General features: G+C 46.8%; 1 protein-coding gene across 1 annotated transcript in view; it reads left to right on the forward strand.

The window, feature by feature from the left end:
- Positions 1-26,843, forward strand: part of Cit (citron rho-interacting serine/threonine kinase) — a 176,240-nt gene that overhangs the window by 22,978 nt on the left and 126,419 nt on the right. The window contains exons 5-9 of the mRNA XM_042055883.1: positions 3,248-3,349; positions 16,453-16,595; positions 18,204-18,294; positions 18,462-18,464; positions 25,899-26,102. Of these exons, the coding sequence (XP_041911817.1) occupies positions 3,248-3,349; positions 16,453-16,595; positions 18,204-18,294; positions 18,462-18,464; positions 25,899-26,102 (543 nt within the window). The remainder of the gene's footprint in view (positions 1-3,247; positions 3,350-16,452; positions 16,596-18,203; positions 18,295-18,461; positions 18,465-25,898; positions 26,103-26,843) is intronic.

Raw genomic sequence — 26,843 nt, forward strand, 5'->3', positions numbered from 1 at the left:
CCTGTCCTGGCACCAGCCCTGTAGACCAGGCTGGCCTTGAACGTACAGAGATGCACTTGCCTCTGCCTCCTGAGTGCTGGGATTAAAGGTGTGCGCCACCGCCACCTGACAATTTTTAATTTTTTAAAAAGATTTATTTGTTTATATTTTTGTTAAAGGTATTTTGTCTGCATGTACATTTGCACGCCAGAAGAGCATCCTGGATCCCATGGGACTGCAGTTATAGATAGGAGTGAGCCGCCATGTGGGTGCTGAGAATTGAACTCAGGACCTCTGGGAGAATAGCCAGTGCTCTTAACTGCTGCGCCATCTCTTCAGCCTCCTGTTCTTTTTTTTTAAATTCTCACTTATTTTATTTGTTTTGGCAGTTTTAAGGACTGACCTTGGGGTCTGGAGCATGCTAGGCAGGCAAGTGCTCAACCACTGAGTTACACCCCCAGCCCTTCAGTTCTGCTCTTGAGGCCTTTCGGCTGATTGGATGACGCCCACCGAGACTCCTGAGGGTAGTCTCTTAAGCTACCAAGTTCAGATGTCAATCAACTATAGCTACACAACACCTCTGTAGCAACACCTCAAAACCTGGGTTAGTGTTTGATTGAGTAACTGGTGTTTTGGCCTTTCCTGGTTTCTGTGTAAAATTATTTATCAGAAAATCATACCGCCCCATCTCCCTGCTCACCAAATGACTCCAAATTACATCTGTGTATTTGTATATATGTCCTATGACAGGGATATTTTTCCCATGATCCACCACGCAACCAGAAAATTAGCTAATGCATTCCTCTGGCCCATTCACGTTTTACCAGTCACCCCAATGACATTGTTAGGATGGGACCTGGGCATTTAGCCCTTCTGTTTCCTTGATCTGAGTCGGTTCCTTCATTATTCCCCCTGAATCTTTATGCCCTCCATGGTTCCAGTGACAGCCAGCCAATTATTCCACAGAATTTAGATTTAGCTGCTTTGCTTGTGTTTAACATCCAGGTTGTAGATTTGGGGTGTATATATCATGAAGAAGGGGCTCTTTTCCTGTTCCCTGCAGCAGATGGCTCAGCTCCAACTGGCCACGTTCTGGATGCGCTCACACAGCTCGTCGGATGAAGGTGGTGCCTGCCTCTCTTCGTTGCGGGGTTTCCTCTTGGTACTCACGTATTTTACAGAGACAGAACTCTCTCAAGGGACAGAACTGTTCCATTCATTATGCAACCCTCAGTGTATTGGTTGGTTTGTACTTTGTGAAGTGGCTTTTCCTGGTCTTAGCCAATGAACGTAGTCTACCATACCCAGAGTATCTCCAAGGCGGCTCTTCAGATTGACTTTCGTCTCCTTTTGGCAGGTCCCTGCCATTCTTGAGTTCATTTCTGGTGCTCTGGTGAGAGATGTTCAGGTTTGCCCTGCAGTTACTTTCCCTGCATTGGTGTGTCTCCAGGGATCCCCGTTGAGCAGGAACGATCCTTGGAGGCTGGATCTTGGAGCTGAGAGACAGCTCAGCAGCAGAAAGCACATTACTCTTGCAATTGGGCAGCTCACAAACACCTGTAAGCTACAGCTCCATGGGAGCCTCCTGCAGGCACCTGCACACACATGTCACAAGCACACATAGACACATATACACACATACAAATAAAAATAGAGGTCAAATTATTTTATTATTATTATTATTATTTTTGAGACTGTTTCTCTGTGTCTTTTGGCTATCCATGAACTCGCTTTGTGGAGCAGGCTGGCCTCGAACTCAGATCTGCCTGCCTCTGACTCCTGAGTACTGGGGTTAGACATGAGCCACCGCCGCCTAGCTAGAGGCCAAGACGTTAACACTGGGTTTTGAGCTTCTATTGGGCTATCATTGCTCTTAGATCTCTTCCGTGAATTGGGCAAGGAATACCTGTTTATGTGTACAGTATGTTCCCACATGTACACTCATGAACACATAAACATGCAGATACATGCATAGATGTACATGTGTTTACTCCTACATGTGTTAATATGGAAAACCATGTTCACACAGTTACCTCTAACTCCAGTCCTGTTTACATCCCTCCCGAGTCTTTCTCTTCCCTGTGCTTGTGCCTGGTGAGTCAGCTTCCTGTTCCTACCACACGTATGTGAGATAATCAGCACATAAAGAGACAATATTTATTTTGGCTCATAATTTGAAAGTTTCAGTGTAGGGCTGTGTGGCTACATTGTCTAAAAAAAAAAAAAAAAAAAAGAGAGACAGTTCCTGTTGTGTAATCCCAGCTGGCCTGAAGCCTCTCTAGCTCTACCTGCCTTTGCCTTCTGCGTGCTGGGGTTAAAGGTTGCCCCACCGCATCCAGCCTCACTGCACTGGGCCTGTGAGAGTCCATGGGAAACTTCAGAATAGAGAAAGATGAACGTTGGGCTCCATGATCCCTTTCAGGGGTGAGCCCCACCCCCCCGTGACTGAAAGACGTTCTTATAATGCCAAGGACCGAGGGTGAAGCCTTTAACCATGGGCCTTTGTGGGGCGGGGCGCTTATCCAAACCATAGTCATTCTTTTCTCTGATGTTCTGCCTTTACCATTTTCTCCTTTTAAATTTTTTTAGGCTTATTTGTTTATTTTTATATTTATTTTTGTTCTGCTTGCATGTTTGTATATGTGCGCACCATGGGTATGTCTTCCGAGTCTAGAAGAGGGTATTGGATTCCCTGGGAGTCGAACCCAGGTCGTCTGCAAGGGCAGCGAGTTGTCTTGGCCGCCGAGCCGATTCCCCAGCCTCTCACTATTTTCTTACACCAACACAGTCCCCACCCATCTTTTTAGCTATAGCCCTGTCTCCTTACCTGCTCTGCGCCATCCAGCCCCATGTGCAGATACCGTCGTCCTCCTGCACGATCCTCCAGTAGCACACACTGGCCTGCGGTCACCCCTGTTTGCCACTGTCCTCACTCTGCTTGGGCCTGGTCCTGGTGGCTCTCTGACCCTCCAACCTGGCTTGGCTTAACGGCACCTAGTAGAACTTCCATCCAGGAAGCGAAGGTGGGGAGGAAGAGAAAGATGCTTAAGTGAATTGATGCCGCATGCATGGCTGGATGGATGACGTGGGCCTGGCAAAGCTGAACCTCACGGGTTCCCAGATTTGCTGAGTGTCATGCTATGTGATTTTTTTTAAAAAAAAAACAAAAACCTGGAGACATCAATTTAGATTGTAAGGCAGGACAGAGGCCATTCCCCTTCACATTTAGTTCTGTTACAATTATCTAAAGAGTTTCTTTTCCCTCCAGGTTTCATTTTTCGAGGAAGAACGGAACATATTATCTCGGAGCACGAGCCCTTGGATCCCCCAATTACAGTATGCCTTTCAGGACAAAAATAACCTTTACCTGGTGAGTCTTCACATCTGTCCCCGTGGGACGATCCGAGGCCCTGATACTCAGATGCTGTGCATTGAAAGCGCTCCTCGCCGGCGTGGTCTGCGACACCGCTTGCTCATTCAGTCGATTTTCTGACTCGACGTCTCCCGTCCCTCGTTCCAAAGATTAAGAGCTGACCCACTTAGAAACAGCCTGCTATACCGCGGCTACGAAGGGCAGCAGTGAAAAGTTATTTAATTGGGAATGGTCTCTAACTGCCTTTAATAGAATCTTGCTTTAATTAAATTAAGTCAATTAATTTAGTTTTTGAGACGATATCTCACTATATAGATCTGACTGGCCTGGAATTGGCTGCACAGACCAGGCCAGCCTGGAATTCATAGGGAATGAGTCACTCCTGACTACCTAGTGCTGACATTAAAGGCTTGTGCCACCATGCTCATTTCTTGCTTTAATTTTTAAAAGCTAAGGTAATAATGCATGGTTAGTGTAAGAAAAGGCAGCCTGTTCCCTTCTCGTGTCTGTGTGGAAGCCAGCTGAGTTTATCTCACCGAAGCAGAGAACAGGCTAGTGGTTGCCAGGTAACTGGGGTGAGGAGAAGCAGAGGAGGGCTGGCTAACGGGTAGACCAGTTAGACTACTGTGGCTGGCTAGGTGTAAGGGATAAGCTTTGGTGTCCTTTACGGATGGAGGGCAACTATCTCTAATAATTATTACATCCTTCATTATAACAAGCCGAAAAGAGGTTGAATGGTCCCAAGACAAAGCAGATGGAAGGTGTTGAATCTGTTGATTGTTTTGATTTGATCATTGCACATTGTATGTGTTTATTGAAATATACTGTACCCCATGGTTAAGCACAGTTGTTAAGTGTAAATTAAAACGCACACCAGTAACCCCCAACCCCATCCTAAAAATGCGTAGACTGGGCCAGTGGGGTGGCTCAGCGGGTTGGGTTGCTCGCTGCCAAGGCTGAAGACCTGAGTTTGCTTCCTGGGGCCTACAGGACGGACAGAGAGAAGTAACTCTTGCAAGCTGTGTCCTCTGCTACACACACACACACACACACACACACACACACACACACACACACGGTGCTTGTGTCCACTCAGGTATACACACATAAGCACACACATAAAGAAATGTAATTTAAAAAGCTTAAAAATGTGTACACTGAAGATGTATTAAGTAGAACCATGGTCTTTTGCTTTCTTATCTCTCTGTAGGGGGCAAATGCTAATGGAGATATATGCCCTTTCTGACTTCAACTATGTTTTACTGTGGAAAAATTGAATGCATAGATGTATGTACAAACGACAGGCTTTTTATTTTGTCTTTTCTCTAGTAATGCCAACACCCAGGAGGCAGAGGCAGGTGGCTCTCTGTGAGTTTCAGGCGACTTGGTGCCACACAGACATCTTTAATGCGACTACATAGTGCTATCCTTCATTCTTTTTGGTTTCAGGGATTGAACAGGGGCCTTGAGCACGCTAAGCACACGCTTTTCCACTGAGCTATGACTCTAACCTCCGGTTCAGCCCTTTGGATGGTGGCATAGTTTTCTCTGGTGTCCGTTTTGGCGCCCGGTTTAGGGTTTTTAGAGGATTAAGTTCTTAAATGTAAAGTGTATATTCTAGAAACAACCTTTGTTCCTGGAACAGCCCCTGATGCGGGGACTTTCATGTCGCCTTGAGTGGGCCTAAGGAGGCTTGTGGAAGGGAGCAAGGAGCTGTTTTTTTGTCTTGAATTCCACTGGGCATTTTTTTTTTCTTTCTTTTGGTGATGTCACTGCGTTTGTTTCTGATCTGGAAGAATCAGTCTATTTGCCTTGGTTTCATATGATTGAAGTTCCTCCCTGGCTCCGCCCTGCTCTCTTGGTTTTGCTGCCTGGGCATAAGGTCTGGTTATACACCCAGGTTGGCATACAACTCAAGAGTCCTGTTGCCCTAGCCTTCCCTGTAGAGAGGGCTGCAGGCATGCACTGCCATGCCCAGGCCGCTGAGCTTTCTTGTGTGGCTGTGGTGTATGTACGTGTTCATTCATGTGGGTGTGTGCACGTATGCCAGAGGCCAGGGTTGCGTGTCCACCTCAGCCACTTTCCATTTCATGGATTTTTCTAGCATCTCACTGTGTGGTCCTGTCTGGCCTGGAGCTCTCTGTGTCGACCAGGCTGGCCTGAAATTTGTAGAGCTCCACTTGCTCCTGCCTCCCGAGGGCTGTGCACCACCTATTTCTACTCCAGTTTTCAAGACTGGGTCTCTCGCGGGATCTGGGCTTCAAGGGTTCTTTATTCTCCCTGGTGCTAGAGTTAAGCCGTGTGCTGCTGCTGCACATGGCTTTCCCCCTGAGTTCTGGGGATCTGAACTCAGGTCTTCATGTCTGCACAGCGAGCTCTTTCCTAATATCCATCTTCCTGTCCCTCCTTCAAAAAGAGCTGTGTGTGTGTGTGTGTGCTGTGGTGTGTGTATGTGCGCGTGCGTGAGTGCACATGTCTGTGGAGGTCAGTGAACAACCTTAGGTTTTATCCACCTCCTTTAGGATAGAATCTCTCATTGACCGGAAGCTCACTAATTAGATTAGGCTAGCTGAACATCAAGCCCCAGGTATCCTCCTGTCTGCCTCCCTAGCTGTGGGATTGCAGGCACGAGCTGCTGTGCCCAGCATCCGGCATCCTTTTGTGGGTTCTGGGGAATCAAGCTCAGATCTTTACACTTGCAAGGCAAGTGTTTCACCAACTGAGACGTATCTTTAACCCTTATCAACATCTAAGGTTATGTCCCAGAATACACCAACTGAGCCATGTTCCTAACCCTTACCCACATCTGAGGTTGCGTCCCAGACTACTGAAGTTATATGATATAAAGCGTATGAGTTACTTTATCTTTCCAAAGTCAGAAAGTTTCTAAATCCAGAAATGCATTCTACAGCAGCATAAGGGGCTTCCTCACTAAAATAATTCCACTGTGTCAACTGAACACTTGTAAAAGTTTGGGGAACAACATTTTATGGCTTGTTCCTTCTGAAGTTGAACACTAACTTGTAATCCTATGGCAGAAAAATTGCAGGTATAGTTTAGTTAGTAAAAAACAAAGCAAGATTCTGCCTCTTGTCCCTGGCTTGGCCATCTCTTCTCTCTGTCCCCACCTTGGTTTTCATTTGTGCTTCTCTGTGTTAACCTCCCTGGCATTCATCATGCTGTCAGAACCCCATCTCTCCTCCTGATACCCTCTGTGTAAATTCAGGAGGCACATGATTGTTTACTAGGCCTTAAGCCCATACCCCCTTTCCCCCCGTGTCTCTTTCATTTTACCTTCATCACAGGACTAACCCTAACTCCCAGCCCTAACCCTCTAACCTCTAACCCTATCCTTTCTTCTTGACCTTGCTTCCCATCTCCCTGCTCCTTCTCTTTCTGTTGGTCTGACCATCCTCTATTTCTCTCTCTGGGCTGGGATCAGATGTTCTTTCCACAATCTCCTTCTGGGCCTTCTGCCCCTGGGATGGGGGACCATCTGTTATGCAGCCTGTGCCCCCATACCCATGAGTCAGGTGAGTTTCTTGCACTAGTCTCCTTCCTAATGGGCACAATTTTGTTTTGATGCTCCCGATAGATGTTTACTAAGTAAATGTCTAAGATATATTCACTGGATGAATGATTGATTCCACAGAATTCAGATTTATGGACAGATTTACCCAAATCATTTTGTTAGCAGTTGGAGCTTAGAATAAAGTATGCAATTCAAGATAAGCCTAAGTGAGATTCCCCACCCCACCCCACCCCCAGATTTGAAATACTGTGAGAGGAAGTTGATTTTGGGATGTCTTGAATTTTGATGCTTAAAACATTCTTATTTAAAGTGACATCCCATTGAACATGGCTTGCCATTTTCTGGTGCATGGCAGAGGTAGCAAAAATCCATCCCAGTCTCTGGTTCCATTTATCAAGGTTAGGATGTAGTTCTGGCAGGTAGCTCATGGATGTGCTTTGTTGATCTGGCTCATGAAAATAATCTGTTGTATCAGTCATGACAGAAACCTTCACCAGTGTCCTTCCACAAAGATGCTAATTTCTACAAAATTGTTTCACAATTCACCATTTCCTGTATGGTATCTGAATTTTTTTTGTGAAATTCTTTGCACTGATACCTTTCATGCTGAGGGGCTTCTTCAGCTGTCCTGGCTGTCAGATTGAACTCAAAGCTATGAACCTCTTTTCTGTTTTGTTTACATTGTCTTCTCTCTATTCATCCCAAATGATTTTTCCCCCAGTTGCATATTGAGAGATATTAGTTGTGGTAATAAAGAGAGCCCAACAGTTCGTGCTGGTGGGACTTGCTTGGTTGTATATATTAGGTTAGAGCCCAGGTTCCTTCCATATTGTGACTCTTCTGGCTCTTAGGAGGCTGTCTTTCACGGGATTGCTGTTGATATCTTTGTTCCAACTGGATGGTAAGAGAAGAGAGAAATTTAGAGAAGGAAAGTTTCATCCACACAGAATTATGTGTTAAATTATTTTCTCTCATGCTCTCTTAGCCAGAATTTAGACTGAATATCCCTGCTGCTCAGGAGGGACAACATGGACACATGCCGTCTAGCTGCTAAAAATCCTTACTGACAATTTTTCATTTCTATAACCAGATTAGTGGGGGAAACTATTTAAAGAGAAAGAATTTATTTCAGCCCACAGTTTTAGGTTCTCAGTCCATCCATCACGACAGGGAGGGTGTGGTTGAGAAGGGCAGCTTATTATGGCTGCCAGGAAGCAGCGAGAGAGGGAGAGAACACTTGTGCCTCTGGCCTGCCTCCCTCCTTCCTTCCATCGGGGCCCCTCCCCTGCACTGTAGGGCGCCAACACTCCTCTTCAGCACTCCCTGGAAACACCCTCAGATACACCCAGACATTAGTGTACGTTCTCCCAGGTGCTTCTTAGTCCAATCAGTTGGGCAGAATCGTCTGACCTTTGCACTATGGAAGAATGGAAGGGTGGGTGTGGGGAGCAGTCAGCAGCCCTCAGGCCCCTAGCTCCACATTCTACATTCACTTTCATAGCGCTGTCTGCCTGTATCCAGAACGACCCCTGACGGAATTCTGGCTTTGTTGTGCGGTTTGAGGTTAGCTTTTCGTATTCTCTCAGTTTTCAATCCACACCTGTGCAATTCTGTGGACAGCATTTCCTTTCTATGTAGGAACTATTTGGAAATGAGCCGCTTGTGCCGCTGGCGCAGGGCCTTTGGGGACATCAGCATCTGTTTCCACCTTGAGTCAGGAGGGAGTTAATGAAGGCAGCACCATTGTTTAGGCTAGTCCGACGCCGCAGCTTATGATAGCTTTGACAGCGAGACATGTGCTGTTTTAATCTCTTGGCTAGGATTATCTGGGTTTCAGGCGTGTGTTTGCATGTTGTTGCTCTGGAAGCCAGGGTTTAGGAGGCTGCTGCCCGTCAGAACACACGGTGCTTAGACGACCCCGTCTCACTTTGACGCTGTTCCTTGTTGGGGCTCTACAAGAGTCCTTGTCCTTTTCAGTTTGGGTTTTCTCATTGGGGAATAAGATAGTAATTCCTCCTCTTGGCTCAGGTTCAAGTGCCTGCATGTGTTACAGCTGTCGGGGTTCTTTGAGTTTGAAATAGTTGTTCTGTGTCCAGGTCTTGAGGCACGTTTCAGGAGAGTGCACCCAGAGTTTTGTCCTTTTCAGGAGCCGCAAACTGAGCATGGCCCCGGTTTGTCTCCATGGCTGGAGTCTCAGGTTCAGGGGGTCCGACCGGGGTGCGTACCGCAGTTTGTGTTTCTCACACACATGACCGTGTGCTGCTGCTGGTTAGCAGCACTGCTCTGGGAACTGGCGCCTTACGGCTACAGGCCCTGGTTTCCGTCTGCTTCTTTCTCTACCTACCCAGTAACATAACGGATGTAAGGGACGTCTCTCCTTCTTGGAGGCCCAGCAGTCAGCCCCTCGCCGCTTTGCTGTCAGCCTTGGGGCCTCGGGGGCTCCACGGTATTGTGTGTCTCCTTTGAACCGACCCTGCCTTTTGTCATGCTATCTGCTCTGACTCTCGTCCTCAGTTACTTGGTCAGATGTACTTTCTTGCCAGGTGTGATCAGTGCTCTAAAAGGTTTTTTTGTTTTTGTGTTTGTTTTTCTCTGTGTAGCCCTGGCTGTCCTGGACCTTGCTCTGTAGACCAGGTTGTCCTCAAATTCAGAGATTGGGCTGCCTCTGCCTCCCGAATGCTAGGTGATTTTTTTTTTTCTTTTAAAATAGATGGCTGAATCAGGCTAGAATCCAGACTCTCAGAGATAAAGGCCTTCTCTCATCTTCTAGATGTTACCTTGCCCTTCTAGAAAAGTTAAAAAAAAAAAAAAAAGGTCTCTGTCAGGGGTCACCTTGCTTAGAGGATTCTCACCCTCCTCCCGATGACAAAGTTCAGAAACGCTGGGCAGAGCACACTATGATGGCAAGGCATTTTGTCGTGGTGCACAGTGAGTGTAAGCATCTCAAGGTGACATTTCCGAGAGGTGGCTTGCACAGTTTCTCTTCTGATGCTCAGTGCATTTGCTCGTGCTATAACAAAGTACCGGAGACAGGGAGGTCTACAGGGACTCGATGGTTTTGGCTCATGGCTCTCGAGGCTGGGAACTCCAGGAAAGTATCATTGACATCAGGTTGGCATCTGGCCAGTTTTCTTACGTGATGGCATGGTGGAGAGTGTCACATGTGTCTCTCCTTATAAAGCCACTAATGCCATCATCAATACTCACACACAATCTAATCCTAGTTACCTTCCAGAGGCCCCACCTCCAGATAGCATCATCATATAAATTTGGAGTTAAATAGCCAATGTGTAAACATTTTTCCCCATGCATATTTGTGTTTGTGTATGTGTGGGCATACATGCATGCGTGCGTATGTTCACATGTGCATGCATACATGTGGATGTCAAGGGTGATGTGGGGAACTGCCCTTGATTGAACCACACTTAATTCATTGAGGCACGGTCTTTCACTTGAATGTGGAGTTTGCTGGCTTGCTCTGTGGATCCCTTGTCTCTGCCTTCCAAATGCTGGAATTACATAGGCCCTGCCACTCCCACCTAGCATTTCCATGGCTTTTTGTGTACAGCAAGTGCTTTACCCACTCCCAGTGCTTTACGCCATCTCCCCAGCCCCATCATATGAACTCTGCGCGTGCGTGCGTGCGTGTGTGCGCGCACGCCATGTGTACCCTGACGTACTTGGAGAGGTCAGGGAGTCAGTTCTCCCCTTCCACCATGTGGATTCCAAGGAATGAACTCAGGCCCTCAGACTGAACTCAGGTGCTAAGTGTGCTATCTCACTAAACCCAACATGTGGACCTTCGATGACGCGTTCAGACTTTAAGAATACTAAATAATAAATAGTCGTACCCTCCTACCCATAATCATACACATGCACACAGACACGTATACACACACACACACACACACACACACACACACTTGTCCTTCCTTTTGACTTCAACACAATGAGTGGAAATTGCCACTGCAGTCCTTGGAGCATAGAAGCAAAACCCAACAGTGAAGCATCCGCGCCTTCCCAGCTGAACATGTGTAAGATCTGCCCTTTAATTAGCGTTTGCAGCTGCTGCCGTAGAAGGGTCTGTCTCTGTTGGCTAGAAAGTCTTTGCTTTGAAAGAGCAAGTCCTTCGCAGCTCCAAGCGGGCTCGTCTTCAGATGCTGTCGTCTCTGCCACCAGGGCCACACTGTTTAGGCCTGTTTTGCTGGAGGGCTCTTTCTCCCTGTCTCATCTCCCCCGCTTTTGATTGCTGTGTTTTGGTGATTTCCCCATTTGGATATGCCTATTCTCTGTGTAGGAGATGCCTCTGGTCCGTGCAAGGGTAGAGGATCGTTATTTCAATGCCAATGGTCTGGCTGTTTTCCAGCCCTTTATTGTCTGTGATCTTGTCTCGATACTCAGAAGGCCTTCGTGTAGTCAGTGGAGAAAATGTAAGCAGAAGTGATGGCTGCATTAAAGCCAAGGTCCATCCAAGGACATGATGCTGCAGGAACTTTGTGTGTGGCTGGATTAGGAGACTGAATAAGGGCCCCAGTGCAGTGCTGGGTGAACAGCCTCCGAATCTCTCCTTAAAGATGACTTGATTTTGATCCCTGGGAAACCGTGTAAATTTGGGGTCCTCTTCGGACCGACTACAGTGCTGTCCTCTGGCCTTTACATGTACTCCAAGGCAGGAGGATTGCAGGTTTGAGGTTAAGAGTGGCACCCTGCCTCAGAACAATGCAGATCCGTGGGGCTTGAGCACGCATACTCTGGAGTTTATATTTTAACAAACTTCCTGAGTGGTTGGAATGAAAGGGAGAAGATAATTTTTTACCCCAATTTTTCTTATTACCATTATAATAATTATTTCTTTTTCATTTCACTTGAATGCTATCTCTATGAAGACACAGGGATTTTTTTTTTTTTTTTTATTTTTAGTCCTTTTCATCCCTGGTATTTAGAGCACTAGCACACAGTAAGCTTTCAAATATGATGGATGAATGTGTCTTATAAATACATCATGTATGTGTGTGCATACTATGACACATACGTGGAGGTCAAAGGACAGCTTGTAGGAGTCAGTTCTCTCTACTGCGTGGTCTCGGGAATCAAACTCAGGTTGTCAAGCTTGGTGGCACGTGTTTTTACCTGCTGAGCCATCTGTCTGGCCCTGTGTCACATTTTTACAAAGCGTTCCTCCTAGTGACCCCGATGGGCAAGCAGACTTGGAAAACCCTCCATAGAGGGTTTATAGCCTTCCTGGGCTAGCTGCTACATTTTGGGGGTGATGGGCAGATCAGAGCATCACTAGCTCTCTCTGAGGAGCAAAGTCGGGGACAGAGACTCAGGGGCAGCCTGTGGGCTCCAGAGCAACACGGGGACAGAGAACACGGGACAGAGAACACGGGGACAGAGACGCAGGGACAGAGATGCAGGGACAGAGACGCAGGGGCAGCCTGTGGACTCCAGAGCAACACAGGTGGTGACCTTGTTCTTCATTAGTTTGTAGTGTTCTCTTGTCCTTGTCTCTGGGTCACATCCAGTCTTGAGGACGAGGACTTTGATAGCATCTTGGCTTGGCACCGTCTTTCACAGTCCCCCGGTGTTTCTTCAGACCCCAAATCCTGCTTTTTTTTTTTTTTAAATCATCTCTCTAAGTTCAACAGCATGGTGAACCGATTAAACTTAGGTTGCACCCCCCACAAACTGCCTCCCCCGTGGGCTCTGTGTAGTCCACGTGAGAACTGTACTCTGCAGTGTAGCTATGGACCGTGGAGAATGTCTCGGGCTCCTCAAGGTGACTTAGTGCCCAGAGCAGGTCTGTGTTGTGCAGCTGGAGATGTTGGTATGCTCTTCGGGGACTGTGCTGGTTCCCGGGTTTGATTAGACTCTCTGATAAAGCTCCGTCCTATTCAGATGCTGCCATTTAGGGTGTCTATTTTGGCCCCGAGTCGAAGAGCGTACAGGCTAGCAGCTGTTGTAATTTTTGTGGCTTGTTTTCTCAGTCAGTCCTGGCTTCTGAAGACATGGGAGGTCGTTTGATTCTCAGAAAAGACACATCTAGTTTGGGTGGACATCTTGCAAAGAGGAGTGAGGAACGTGCATCTTGCTCCCTTTGCAAGAAATGCTGATTTTCTGAAACTCTCTGCTGGTCCCTTACCGAATAGTCTTCAGGAGTTGATGCTAAATACTAAGTAGAGTTGACAAGTGAGCTCACCAAAGTTGCCAACAGTTGCCTTAGTTTTGACTTTCTCAGCCTTAAACTTAGAAGCCATTCTGGCTCTCACATAGCAGAGCCCGAGGAAGTCTCTAACAGTGGCGTGTCATCATAAATATGCATTCTTCTTGTTTTAAACCATCTGCGTTCTGGAAGTATGAGTGTGCCTGCTATTATCTGTGAGTTTCCTCTTGCTGTTTGAGACCCTTTTAATGGCAATATATATTTAAAGCAGATTTACAATTAGCATTCACCCACATCCCCAGGCCTGTAAAGAACCAGGTTGGGATGAGTGGGTGAGCTCTAGCAAGCCAGGTGGCTGCCATGGGCGCCTCTAAGGCTGAGGTGAGTAGCTGACGTCATCGTCAGCAGCTGTGAATTTGGAGGAACTAGTTTTACCCCGTCTAGGTGTTGTACGTGTTGGTGAATCAGTTTGCTTTGAGCAACTGTGGTACAGAATAGCGTCTCGCTCTCCCAGGGCGGTTGTCCACTGTGTGCAAACGGTAAGAAACCATGTGAACGGCTCGGTCTCAGGGCTATGAGAGGATGTGCAAGTCCCTTCCCCAGAGCTGTCCGACTCCGGGCTAGCCTGATGCTGGGTGGACCTTCCTGTAGTCTTTAGGAGGACCAGCCTGGGGCCTCCATCTGACCTGTTCTAGTACGTGCTCAGTTGCTGTGATAAACACCACAAACCAAAAGCACCCGGGGGGAGGAAAAGGTTTATCTCCCCCATTGCTTCTAGGCCACAGTCCACCACTGAAGGGAGCTGAAGCAGCAATGCCGCGTGCTGGCTCTAGCTGACATCCAGCACCTTCCTTCCACAACCCAGCCATGCTTGCTTAGGGATGGCCCCACCTGCAGAAGCTGGGAATCAAGGAAATGCGCCACTGACATGCCCACCAGCCATGAGTGAGGCGTGATGGAGGTGTGATGGGGTAATCCCTCAGCTGAGGGTCCCTCTTCCCGTGGTTAGCCATCACCTGCCTAGAGCTGTCTTCTAAGACTATAGGAACGGCAAACAGCGTTTGGGGAGGGTAACTATTTACATCCCAGAACTGGCTTCTAGGATCCCGTGTGTGGTAGGTCTACCAATTGCTTTTGTCATTGCTGTGACTAGATACTTGAAAGGCTTTATTTCAGCTTTCCTGCCCGTCTTGGTGGGGAAGGCATGGCAGGGGAGGGGAGCCCTCATATTCCCACCTTCAGCCAGGAGTGGAGAGATGAACCCTGGTGCTCAGCGCATTCTCATTTTCTGCAGTCCAGGACCCCAGCCCATGGAGTGGCACTGCCCACATTCAAGATGGCTCTTTCCTCTTCAGTTAAACCTTTCTGGAAACTCCCTCACAACCCACCCCCCCCCCCCCGCCCCCAGGTGTGTTTCCATGGTGATCCTAAGTGCAGTCAAGTTGACAGTTAAGATAACCATCACCGAGGATTTAGTGTTTTTTGACAGAATGCATTTGAAAAATGTCCTCTCTGGAAAGAATTGGACACAAGCTGGCACTGGCCAACAAAATGGGCATTAGAGCAAAGGGCAGGAGAACCCCCAGGAGAACAATTGCAGTCGAGTGGGTCCTAGCTTCTCACCAGCCAGAAAGAACCACACAGTGAGGGGAGGGAAGAATGGATCTCAAGTTGGCTCCAGGCACCAAGCCAGGTGCTTTCCTCAGGCACTGTTGCAAGGGGATTAGTCTTATCTGGGGTGTTCAGGGAAGACCGGAAAAGGTTGAGAAGTGAAGTCACCAGGTGAGTCAGACCTAGGTGACTGGCCTTCAGGTCCTGCATTGACTCAGGGATTTTTTTTTTTTTAAGATTTATTTATTTATTTTGTATACAGCATTCTGCCTGCATGTGTGCCTACAGGCCAAGAGGGCACCAGGTCTCATTACAGGTGGTTGTGAGCCACCAGGTGGCTGCTGGGAATTGAACTCAGGATCTCCGGAAGAGGAATCAGTGCTCTTATCCTGTGAGCCTTCTCTCCAGCCCATGACTCAGGAATTTTTACATAAGAAAAGGTGAAGGGCGGTTGGGGACTCAGCAAAGTGGGTAAATAGTGCTTGCTGTGTGACTGTGCAGGCCTGAGTTGAGAGCTCCCACGCCGAGGGTGTGAGCATCAGCAGTGCTCCTGCGGGGGGGGGGGGGGGGGGGGAGGGCCTGGGAGATTGGCATCAAGGACCTGACACCTGTTGCCGTCCTCTGACATCCACCTGTGTCATGAGGCGTGTACCTGCAATGACACATGCACAAATGCTCTGTGTGCATATTGTGAACACACATGAATGCATAATTGCATTGATGATTTTCACTTCCCCAGGGTGGAATTTTTCTTTCATTTTTTTATGGCTGTCCTGGGACTTGCTCTGTAGGCTGGCCTTGAGCACAGAGATCCATTTGCTTCTGCCTCCCGAGTGCTGGGATTAAAGGCTTGTGCCACCCTTGCCGACCTCTTTTCTAATCTAGCATTTTAGCTATATATTCTGATTTATTTTTATATACACCAAAAATATAATTTTTTTTTCTGATTGAAAAGGTAGGTTATTCTCTATCCTGTACAGAATGTCACTTTCTGTGTTATGGACAGCTTTCCCCTAACATGAGTAACTGGAGTCGTGTGTTTTTAGTATCTAAGTCATAGCCCAGAATTTAGAGGTATCATAATTTAATTGATCTCTTATGGATGGGCATTTGTATGGTTTTCAAGTATATTTCCCTTGTTATAAACCACCCAGTAGAGAATCTATTTACTTATCTATCTTTTATCTATGAATTGTAAGTACCAATAAAGTAAATTGTTCAGAGTGGAATAGCTAGGTCAGAGGGTATATATTCATTGTTAAATTTTTAATAGAGATCATCAGCTGCCTTCCACACTGCCTGTAAAGGGGAAGAAAGATTGTATTGCATTGCATTTGCTGCACTGCCTGTAAAGGGGAAGAAAGATTGCATTGCATTTGCTGCACGGCTCCTATACTCTACTGTGTGCCGAGGGGAATGCAAAATGAATGTTAGCACGTTTGCTGCCCTCCAGGAATATCCATGTTTGCGCGGTACCTGATCCTAGGGAATGTCTGGGGTGTCAGCGTGGGTGGGTGTGGGAGGAGGTGGATTTAATTCAATTTCTCAGGCTTGCCTTGCAAGCATCACGCACGGTGTCTGGCTGTTCTTGCATCCTCTCCATTCTCTTGGGTCACATATGCAATTTCTGTAGGGCAAAAACCTTACCCTATGTCTTAGGATACGTGCCACACATCCCCTTCGCTTTCTAGAGGCTTCGTGGTTACATCATTGTTAGGTGTTGTTTGAGGGTTCAATTGAGGTGTTCCCTATTTGGGGCATGTGAAAAATGAATAACTTTGCCATTCTCTGCAGGTCATGGAATATCAGCCTGGAGGGGATTTATTGTCACTTCTGAATAGATATGAGGACCAATTAGATGAAAATATGATTCAGTTTTACCTTGCTGAGCTGATTTTGGCTGTTCACAGCCTGCATCAGATGGGATATGTGCATCGGTAAGTGGGACCCCTAGGAGCATACTGCATACTGAGAACCTTTCTGAGTCACACACCAGTCCCTACAGGGTCAGAAGAAATCGTCATTTAGCCAGCCTGGCCTGTGATTGGCTAAAAGCTTTCCAAAATGTCTGGTGTCTTAGCACGTCCATTCAGCCATGGAACAGAGCTAGACCTGCAATGTGCCTGCTTTGCTAGTAAGATCTGGCTGTCAGATGTAGCCAGTAGCATTGAAAACTCCTCTTTTTGGGTTTATAGCAAAAACCCCTTTTGGGTTTTCTTTTCTGACTGGTAGAGGAACTGGCACATATCCTGGGAACAAAAAAATGGTAATTAACAAAAGCTGTTAATCAAAGCCAGGTGGTGGTGGTGCACACCTTTAATTCAGCACTCAGGAGGCAGAGGTAGGCGAATCTCTGTGAGTTCAAGGCCAGCCTGGTCTACAAGAGCTAGTTCCAGGACAGGCTCCAAAGCTACAGTGAAACCCTGTCTTGAGAAAACCAAAACAAAACAAAAACAAAAACAAAAGCTGTTAATCAGCTCCCCTCTCTGTACCAAATACTTCACTGGTAGTTGGAGGAAAGGTATCTTCTCACTCTCCTATTTGCAGGTTTCATTGATTTGTTTGTCCTGTTGCTTTGGGCATATGGCAAAGCCTATGGTAGAGCAATAACATTCACCTTTAGCCAAGGCTCAGAAAGAGATGGAGCCCACAGATGGGTTTGATTTGAAACTTTACCTTCACGGCTCTTGTGTCTTGGTTGCTTGAAGTGATCTGGTCTCAGTGGGCTTTTCTTTCACTAATAGATCAATATGTTGAGGGAGTCATACTTTGATGGTGTTTTATGGGGGGGTCTGGTAATGGGAGGTAAGGCTGAGTTGCGTTCTTGGTGATGAGACGTGGCCTGATGGTACCCACTGGGTCCCACCTCCTACAGGTCCCACTGCCTCTCTGCTGTGTCACGCGGAGGTTGCACGCTTTTTACCGCCAGCGTTAGTAAGTTGCAAAGATGTCCCACAGAAGTCTCTGTCCTCAGGAGTCTCTCCACATCCTGACCTCCCCTCAGAATGGAGTAGAGATTGCACATACAGATCATAGATATACAATTATGGGGACGCAGAGTTTGGGATAAAAGACTTTCCCATTTGTGAACCATATGACCTCCAGTTAGGTCTTTAGGTTTTTTTGGTCTTCTTTTTTTGGTTTTTCGAGACAGGGTTTCCCTGTAGTTATTAGAGCCTGTCCTGGAACTAGCTCTTGTATACCAGGCTGGCCTCGAACTCAGAGATCCGCCTGCCTCTGCCTCCTGAGTGCTGGGATTAAAGGTGTGCGCCACCACTGCCCGGCTCATTTTTGAAATATAAAAATGTGAGCCTCTAGTAGAGATAACCCGTCTCCAGCTTCATGTTTGCTTTTTCTCCCTCCCTTTTAAGAAAATTAAATTTATCTTTCAAGATGGGTGCCAATCATTCCTATCTACCAGTAGGGAAGGTCTGCATAGCATAACACATAAACTAAGGTTTTTGGCTGAACTGCGGCCTGAGGTTGGTAACTGCTTGTTGATGGACACAAAGACAGTGCTAATCAAGGCCTTAACTTTCTTACAGTGACATCAAACCTGAGAACATCCTCATTGACCGGACGGGACACATCAAGCTGGTGGATTTTGGATCAGCTGCTAAAATGAATTCAAATAAGGTGATTAGAAAATGGCAGGAGCTAGCTCGGGGGGTCGCACTGAAGAGCACTCTGTGGCCCTCGAGAATCTGGCAGATGTTAGGGTACAGTGGTGGACAGCATTTTGGGACCTCACCTGTCAGTGTTTGACTCTTGTAGGGAGTGGGGGCAGAGGTTGGGGTGCAGAGATGGTTGGTCCCCAGACAGCGATGCCCAAGGTACCTTGCCAATTGTCTATATGAGTATTCTTACATTTCCACAAAAAAAGGAAAATGTTCATTTTATTTCCTCTTACCTCTTACAGAGACTGTTTTCTGTTACATCACTTTGGTTTACTTTAAAATATGTTGATGATACATGACCTTCTTTTTCTTAAATGCTCTCCACATACAGAAAAATTGAAATTAGTCACTAGAGAATTTGAACATCCTGTCGCGTCAAGAACTGATGTTCAAAATGACATTTTCAAGTCTTGGACTTTTGGTAAAAATTAAATTGTGTTCCACACACTGATTAGGAAGCCAGGAGAGGAGCAGATCAACACCGAGCCCACTCTGAAGGAAGGTGATAAAGTTACAAAGGAGAATGTAAAATCCTCTAATCCAGTTGACTCTTGCTAACACGTGAATTCCAAGGTCGGCTGTAGAAAGGGTCGGTCTGGGTCTGAGGGAAAAACGTCGGCTTAAGTGGTTAGCCTGATTTCACCGCCGAACCACTCGGTGACTAGGGCAAATCCTGAGGAGCTTGGCCGTTCATCCTTTCTGTAGAAGACACAGATTCTACTTAAAATGCATAAAGTCGGAGCCCGGAGAAAGCGCTCTTCAGAATGCCTCCCAGGTCTGAGCCTTAAGTCCTTTATATGAAGGACAATATGTAAAATTACTTTTTCATCCCCAGATTCCTCTGGGAAAGGTGGATATTATTAGGTTGATATTAGGAAAAGGCTTAGAACTGTGTTAGTTCTGTGCACTTTGGAATCTGGCCTGTGTGCTCTGCAGCCCTGAGAACTTCTCGAGGCAATGTTCTTGGCATTTAGGCCGTGAGAGGAACAGGATCAGAGCGGTCACGGCAGTCCCAACTCAGCTCCAGCACCACGTTCTCCCCTTTACAAAAAGATTCATTATTACTTTTGCTTGTGTGTCTGTGTCATTGTGAATGCGTGTCACGTGTGGGCATGACCGAGGAGGTCGGAAGAGGGCCACAGACAGATTCCCCGAAGCTGAAGTTACTGGGTGTCGTGAGCTGCCTGGTATAGGTGCGGGGGAGGGGGATCAAAGTTGGGTTCTCCAGAAGAGCAGCAAACAGTGGAACCATCTCTCCAGCCCCACAGGCGATATTCTTATAATTCATTTATTTAATCATCATATTAAGAATTGTGTAATCCGGAGCTGGTGAGATGGTTCAGTATGTTAAGGCACACACTGTCAGCTGATAAACTGAGTTTGATCCCTGGGCACACATGGAAGAAGGAAGAACACTCGGCTCACTCGCAAGATTGTCCTCTGACCTCCACATGTACATGGTGGTGTGTGCGCACACACACAAAATAAATTAATAAAACCATAGAAAATTTAAAAATTATAATTTTTTATATGAAGTTTTTTATATATAAAAATATTCATATAATTTATAGAAAAATTTTTAAAGAATTATAGGATCAAATTGTTTTATATTTTAAACTCCAAAATAAAGGGCATTAAGGATTTTTGGACAAAACCCCAGGAAGCATTTCATTTTCTATGTTTATTAAAAGATCTGTATATAATACTTTAAAAAAATAAGCCAGATGGTGGTGTCGCATGCCATTATTCCTAGCCTTTGGGAGGCAGAGGCAGGTGGGTCTCTGAATCTGAAGCCAGCCTGGTCTACCAAGTGAGTTTCAGGACAGCCATAGCAACACAGTGAAATCCTGTCTTGTCAACCACCCACCCTCAAGAGAAAATAAATACAAAATAAAAACGAATGGGTGCTGAGGGCCTAGCTCAGCTATAGAGAATTCTCTTTGCATGGGATGAGTCAGTGAGTTTCTTCCTTCCCACCCAAAGTCATGTGTAACCCAGAAACAGATATGAAAGCTCAGACATTGAATTCAATGGAGTAATGCACAGGGGATAAATTGAATAGCATAAAACTTTTGTGGGGTTCAGAAACTCACTAATAAACTAATGTGCTTAGAAAAGAGTTAGAGTATAGGTTTATAGTCTGCCAGTGTCGCCTCTTGCCGTTGCCATTTGGGTTTGGGTAGTTGTGTGCATTGTTGGATGTTTAACTAGATCTTTGATCTCTACCCACGAGATCCAACTACCACCCTCTGCTCAGTTATGACAGCCCCAAGTGTCTCCCAGAGTACCCTGGGGTGGAGGGAGAAGAGCACCCTGGGTTGAGAATGGCAGCCGTAGATTGAAAAGCACCAGAGAAATAATTAGAGTTGGCAATGTGTGTCTGCAGTAGGAAAAGCCCACGGGAGAAAGTAGACGATGATTTATCACATCTGCTCCTCAGATACAGAGCAGTGGAGAGAAGGCCCTGGGCTGGGAATGACAGCTTATGCTTTAATGCCAGTACCCAGGAAGCAGACGCAGAAGGATCTCTGTGAGTTAGAGATCAGCCTGGTCTACATAGTGAGTTCTGGGCTAGCCAGGGCTACATAGTGAGTGCTTGTCAACACACACACATACACACACACACACACACATACACACACACACACACACACACACACATACACACACACACACACGTCCCTGACCGTGAAGCTGGGGTCACTCTCGTTAGAGCTTTCTTCATTTCAAGTCTTCATCTTGTAGTGCTTCAAATCGCCTTCTTGAGTTCTAATGGTAGCAGCCTTCGCCCAGGGCCGGAGCCGCTTGGTCCATTTGGCCAAGGAGTCAGGGGGCTCAAACACACTGGAGAGCCCGTATTCTCTTCCCCGTGCTTTTCGGGCCAGGGCGCGAAAAGCACATGAGGACAAATTTAACAAGTTTTTAGTTTTTAATTTCTGTATGCATGTGTGAGTTTCTCTCTCTGTTTGTGTGTGTGTGTGTGTGTGTGTGTGTGTGTGTTGGACAGACATAGGTTCTCCTTGTTTTCTGTACTATAGAAATACAGTCTGGGCTGTGGAGATGGCTCATTTGGTAAAGTGCCTGTCTGGTCGGCATGAGACCTCGAGCTCAATCCCACGTGAAATTGCAGAGCCTGGTAGGCTGGGACAGATAGCTCTCTGGGGTCAGTTGGTCAGCCAGCCTGGTTGAAGCAGTGAGCTCCAGCTTCAGCGAGAGATACCGTCTCAAAAATCAAGGCGGGGGGGCGGGGGAGTGCTGGCAAGATGACTCGGCAGGTAAAGGTGTTTGCTGCCATATCTGAGTTCTGTCCCTAGGGAAAGGCGAGCACGGCAGGTCGTCTGTCATATGACCTCCACACCCTCCGTGCTGTGGTGTGTTTGTGTGTATGGGGGTGCACCCCCCACATGAATATAGCAAAAAAAAATATTAAGGTGGAAAGTGATTGAGGAGGATACCCAAGTTGTCCCATGGCACTATTCACACATGCGCACACGCGCCCTCCCCCCCAGTCCATATTTGGGGAATTATCCTTTTTCCCCTAAGTCTGCTGACCTCCTTTCATTCCCTTTGCATTTTGGATATTTGTGAGATTTCCACGAGATGAATTTTTTTTTCCCATTCCTGTTGTCTTTATTTCAAGTTTCTTATTCAAAAGGTAACTTTAGTGTATTTTACTGTTGTCAGCAAGACCATGTGCCTATTGACCTCAGGACCTTCGGTGTGACTTGTACCCACCTCCCTAATTAGAATCTCAGAGAAGGGCCAATAGCTGACCCGTCTCTTCTGGCTCTCGGGAAGCTAGTTATGAGGGTTTGTCAGGAGAGTGGAGCCTGTGTCTCAGTCACCTCTTGGGAACTGGAGACCCAGAGCAAAGACTGCTCCATTCCTGTAATTCCTGTCCTCTCTCTTGTGTATTTATAGACACACACACACGCACACGCACACACACACACACACACACACACACACTATAGACATACAGAATCATCCTGTGTCTCTGCCCTCTCTTATTCCTCCACCCCCTTTGTCAGGCCCACACTCTGCTAATGTAGATTTCCCTGAAGCCAGAACTTAAATGAAAATAAACACCTACTTCTACATGTGTGTGCACACATGTTTGTGTGTACATACTAGGAGGGAAAGTTGTTTAAATAGTTTCGCATTTCAGCCTTTTATGGTGGTGGTTTGAGAAGAAGACGAGACGAGAATAGTTTCACTTCCATATTTGACTTTAAATATTTATTTAAAAATACTGTATATGTGTGTGGTGATGAGCGTATGTGAGTGCAGTTCCTGCAGAGTCTGGGAGAGGGCGCTGGATTCCCCCAGAGCTTGATTACAGGCGATTGTGAGCCTCCTGATGTGGGGTGCTAGAAATCAAACTCGGATCCTCTGCAGGATCATCACGTGTTCTTAACCACGAAGCCGTCTCTGCAGCTCCCTATATAGCTGTCTGTCACAGTCTGTCTGTCTGTCTGTCTGTCTGTCTGTCTATCTCTCTCTCTCTCTCTCTCTCTCTCTCTCTCTCTCTCTCTCATCTCTGTCTCTTTTTTTGTTTTTGAGTGTAGCCCTGGCTATCCTGGAACTCGCTCTGTAGACCAGGCTGGCCTCAAACTCAGAGATCCGCCTGCCTCTGCCTCCCAAGTGTTGGGATTAAAGGCATGAGCCACCACTGCCTAGCCATTTTAGTTTTAAAAGAATCTGCTGGATTTTTCAGTTACTTTGCTTCTCTCCCTTTCCCTTCCTCCCTTTTTCTTTATTTCCTTTTCTTCCTAAAATACGGCGGACGTTCCCGCCCCTGTTCTTTGGTCTCTTGCTGCCCCAGTTTTAATTTCTCTGTCAGCAGAGTGAGGGCCACGCTAAAGCTGAGGAGTCTCTGTCAGACGGCAGCGCCCTTTGTGGGCCCCCTGGGATGCCTAGGTCACTTTGATGATGTCACCCAGGGAAGCCCATGATCACATGTAAGACCCGCTGCTTGGAGGCCAGGGGCTAATCGAAACCTGGTAATCATTAAAAACCTTTGTGAATTGCTAATAAGCACGGGGTTGGGGGGCTCGATGTCGCGTCCATCGAGAGCACACAAGGGGCAGTTTTGCCTTTCTAGCTTTCCAGCATGGCCACAGATAAGGACAATCTGTAAAAATGTTTATACATTTCTATTAGATGAGAATAGTTGCAGGATCATTACCTGACTCTCTTTGATCACTAGTTGAGAAATAAGGTGTTGACATTTTATACCCTTTGATTTGGTTATCCTAATAAACTAAGCTCAGTCAGGTTTAGCTCACTGGATGTGAACAAGTGGTTGTGTCCCGTCAAAGATGGGAAACAAAGAGGGCAGAATATTCTAGAACATACCTTGTGACAATAAAATGGGCCCGGACTGCAGCAAATGATGTTCCTCTAACAACTGTGTGCTTCCTGTGCTTGCAAGGGAAGTCGGCATCCAGTTGGCATCCAGTGGGCAAGACCCACACCGATGCCATCAAGGCCTGTGCCAGTGTCAGCCCCTTTTGGATTCAAGGATAGGTCACCTTGTGCCTGTCTAGTCTCAGTGTTGGCCCCTGTGCTCCACTGTTGCCTCTGGCACAGGCTGCCTGGGGTGCGCCTTGACTTCTGAGCATTCTCAGTGTCAGGAGTGCCAGCACCATGCTGTTCTGGGTTGTGGGCCTGCGGAGAGGAAGTGGGGGTTTACAGGGATGATTTCAGTATTTCTATACTGTATGTACACGTTTACACGTGTGTCTGTAAATACATGAGAGAAAGAACATGAAAGCTATAGGAATATTCTGATATTCCTATTATATACATATGGGGAAAAGAGGAATGGGATTATTACAGGAATATCTTATATGTCCTATATATACACATGTACATACTTAAGTAAAGAATAAAAACGAGGGAATGGGAGAATTACTGGAAAATCTCATTTCTTGGGTAGGAGGATGGACAAGCTTTAAGCCATAGCTGAAAGGGCTTCATCCGACCCCATCACCGGGGAGGGTGGCCTTGTAGTGCCCGGCTCTAAGCGTCCCCCTTCCTCTCAAATCAAAGGAAACTTGCCATCCCTCTCCTGCTTGCCCCCTCGTCCTCCTCTGCAGCAGAGAACAGAATCCTTGTACTGCCACACCCAGCCTAAATCTGCTTCCTTGATAAAAAAAGTCCAGCCTTAATGGAACCTGGTTCCATTGGGGGCACTTTTTAGTCCTTTAACGATGAGGTTTTTTTTTTTCCTGCACCATCTCACCACTGGCCACGAGAAGGCCGTAAATGCGGTGGGTGACAGGGCACCGGTCCGCACTGCTGTCTGGAGTCAGGCCTCTCTGCTTTGACGGGCACGAGCATAGACACGAGTCTTCACACATTCACGTTTCATGCGCAGTAAAACTTGAAAAACAGTTTTGAAGATCAAAGGGGTTGCTGACTTGCTGAGCCCCCTCGTAAGGGTCAGGAAGTCCAATTCTTTGATCAGCATCATTCCGAGAAACAAAGGCATTAAACCCTAAAACAGGAATCCTTAGGTGACGAGACGGTCCCTGGAACGGAATGTGTTTGGCTCTGTCGGAAGGCTTCCTACAGTGTCCTGCTCTGCCTTTGCCAAGGGCAGTGCTCGGGCGCTGGCGGGTTGGAGGGACCTGCTTTCCGAGCGGTGAGGGGGTCATAGGAGCAAATGAGAAAGGTGAAGTCATTAACATGCAGCCTGTTTGGGACTTGCTCATCACACTGCCCTGCAGGTTGGCTGAAGGAAGAGATGGATCTTAGGGCCATTTTCCATTTTTTCCAGACTTGAGATGTAGCTGGCTTCATGCTGTGTTGCCATCTAGCCTCCAGTTTCTCATTATGTTTAGAATGTTTTTCCTCTCTCTCTGCATGTGTGATGTATGTGAGTGTGCTTGCCTGTGTGTGTGCATGGATATGAGGGTCAGAGGTCAACACAGGGTCTCCCTCTACTTCCCTCCACTTTGTATTTTGAAGCAGGGTCTCTCACTGAACCTGGGGCTCACCAACTTGACTAGCCTGGCTAGCGGCAAGCCCTTAGGGTCCCCCAGATGAGCCTTTCCAGTGCTGGGTTTATAGGCACACCCTTGCCTTAAGTTGTTCATGTGGGTTTGGGGATTTGAACTGGGGTCTTCATGCTTGCTCAGCAGGGACTTCACTGACTTGAGTCTTCTCCCCAGCCCAACTTTGCCATTTGTGTATATATTTTTTGTTTTTGAGTAAAAGAAGTTCTATTGAGTTGGGAATGGAGTTTGGGTGGGAATAAAGGGCTTATTTATCTTTTATAAGGTCCTGGGTTCAGTCCCTTCATACTGGCAAGAAGTTCTGTTGTTCAGTAACTTGTACCGAGAAACCCTTCTTCACTCAGATGGGTTGTATTATGCCCACCCCGTCCCTTTTTAAAAGTAAAGCATTGACATTTCTTGATAGCGTGCCTCTTGACAGAAGGTTTTAAGTGCCCGAGTGGATAGCAATTGCGGGGGGGGGGGTAAAGCAGGTCTAACGCAGGTGTTGGCACCTACTGGCAGGCAATTGAGAGCGCTGTGTTCATTTCCGGGTTTCTAGGTGAATGCCAAACTCCCCATTGGGACCCCAGACTACATGGCTCCCGAAGTACTGTTGGCGATGAATGAGGACCGGGGAGGCAGCTACGGCCTGGAATGTGACTGGTGGTCGGTGGGAGTGGTCACCTATGAGATGGTTTACGGGAGAACTCCATTCACAGAGGGAACCTCTGCCCGCACCTTCAGCAACATCATGAACTTCCAGGTGAAGGCTCGTTAGAATCACGTGTAGACCGCACAGCCCCGATTTTGTGCCAGAAGCCCCACTGGGCGCACTCTTCACGGCAGCTTCCAGAATCGCAGCTGTCAATCATCTTAAGGGCACCTCAGCATTTTCGGTAGCACTAAAAAACGGAAGATGGCTGCCGTTTTAATTCCGTCTTTTTATTGGTCGTGAAATACATCTTGAGTTCACCGTTGTTCAGTGTGCGTGAGTGTGGCTCAGTGAGCGAGCTTTTTAGCTTTTTCAAACGACCCTGGGAGGTAGGCATTACCACCTCACACGCTGACGCTGACGCTGAAGAAACCAAACAGGACAGACTGAGCACAATGCCGGCTGTTTGACTCAGGAGCTCATGAGTCTCAAGTGGGGAAGAAATGAGCGGATAAGTTAGAATTGAAGTAACGCACTTATGTGTATACACACACACACACACACACACACACACACACACACGTATAATGTGGAATTAAAACCACGTCCTAATATGTACACTTACATCCCATTAATCCCATTTCTAAAGGACATGATGAACCCATTTTTCAGTTTTGGCTTCAAGGAGAAAAGATGCCTCATTCCTTTGGATTTTGTTTCTTATCCAATTTTCATTTTCCTGGATATGGTTGGTGCATATATATATATATATATATATATATATATATATATTTTTAATGTACGAACGCTGTTACTGAGGCTTCTCTTGAGTTGAAATTTCCCTCTAGATAA

The sequence above is a fragment of the Arvicola amphibius genome, chromosome 10 (genome assembly GCF_903992535.2).
Source record: "Arvicola amphibius chromosome 10, mArvAmp1.2, whole genome shotgun sequence".
In the NCBI taxonomy this organism is placed as follows: Eukaryota; Metazoa; Chordata; class Mammalia; order Rodentia; family Cricetidae; genus Arvicola; species Arvicola amphibius.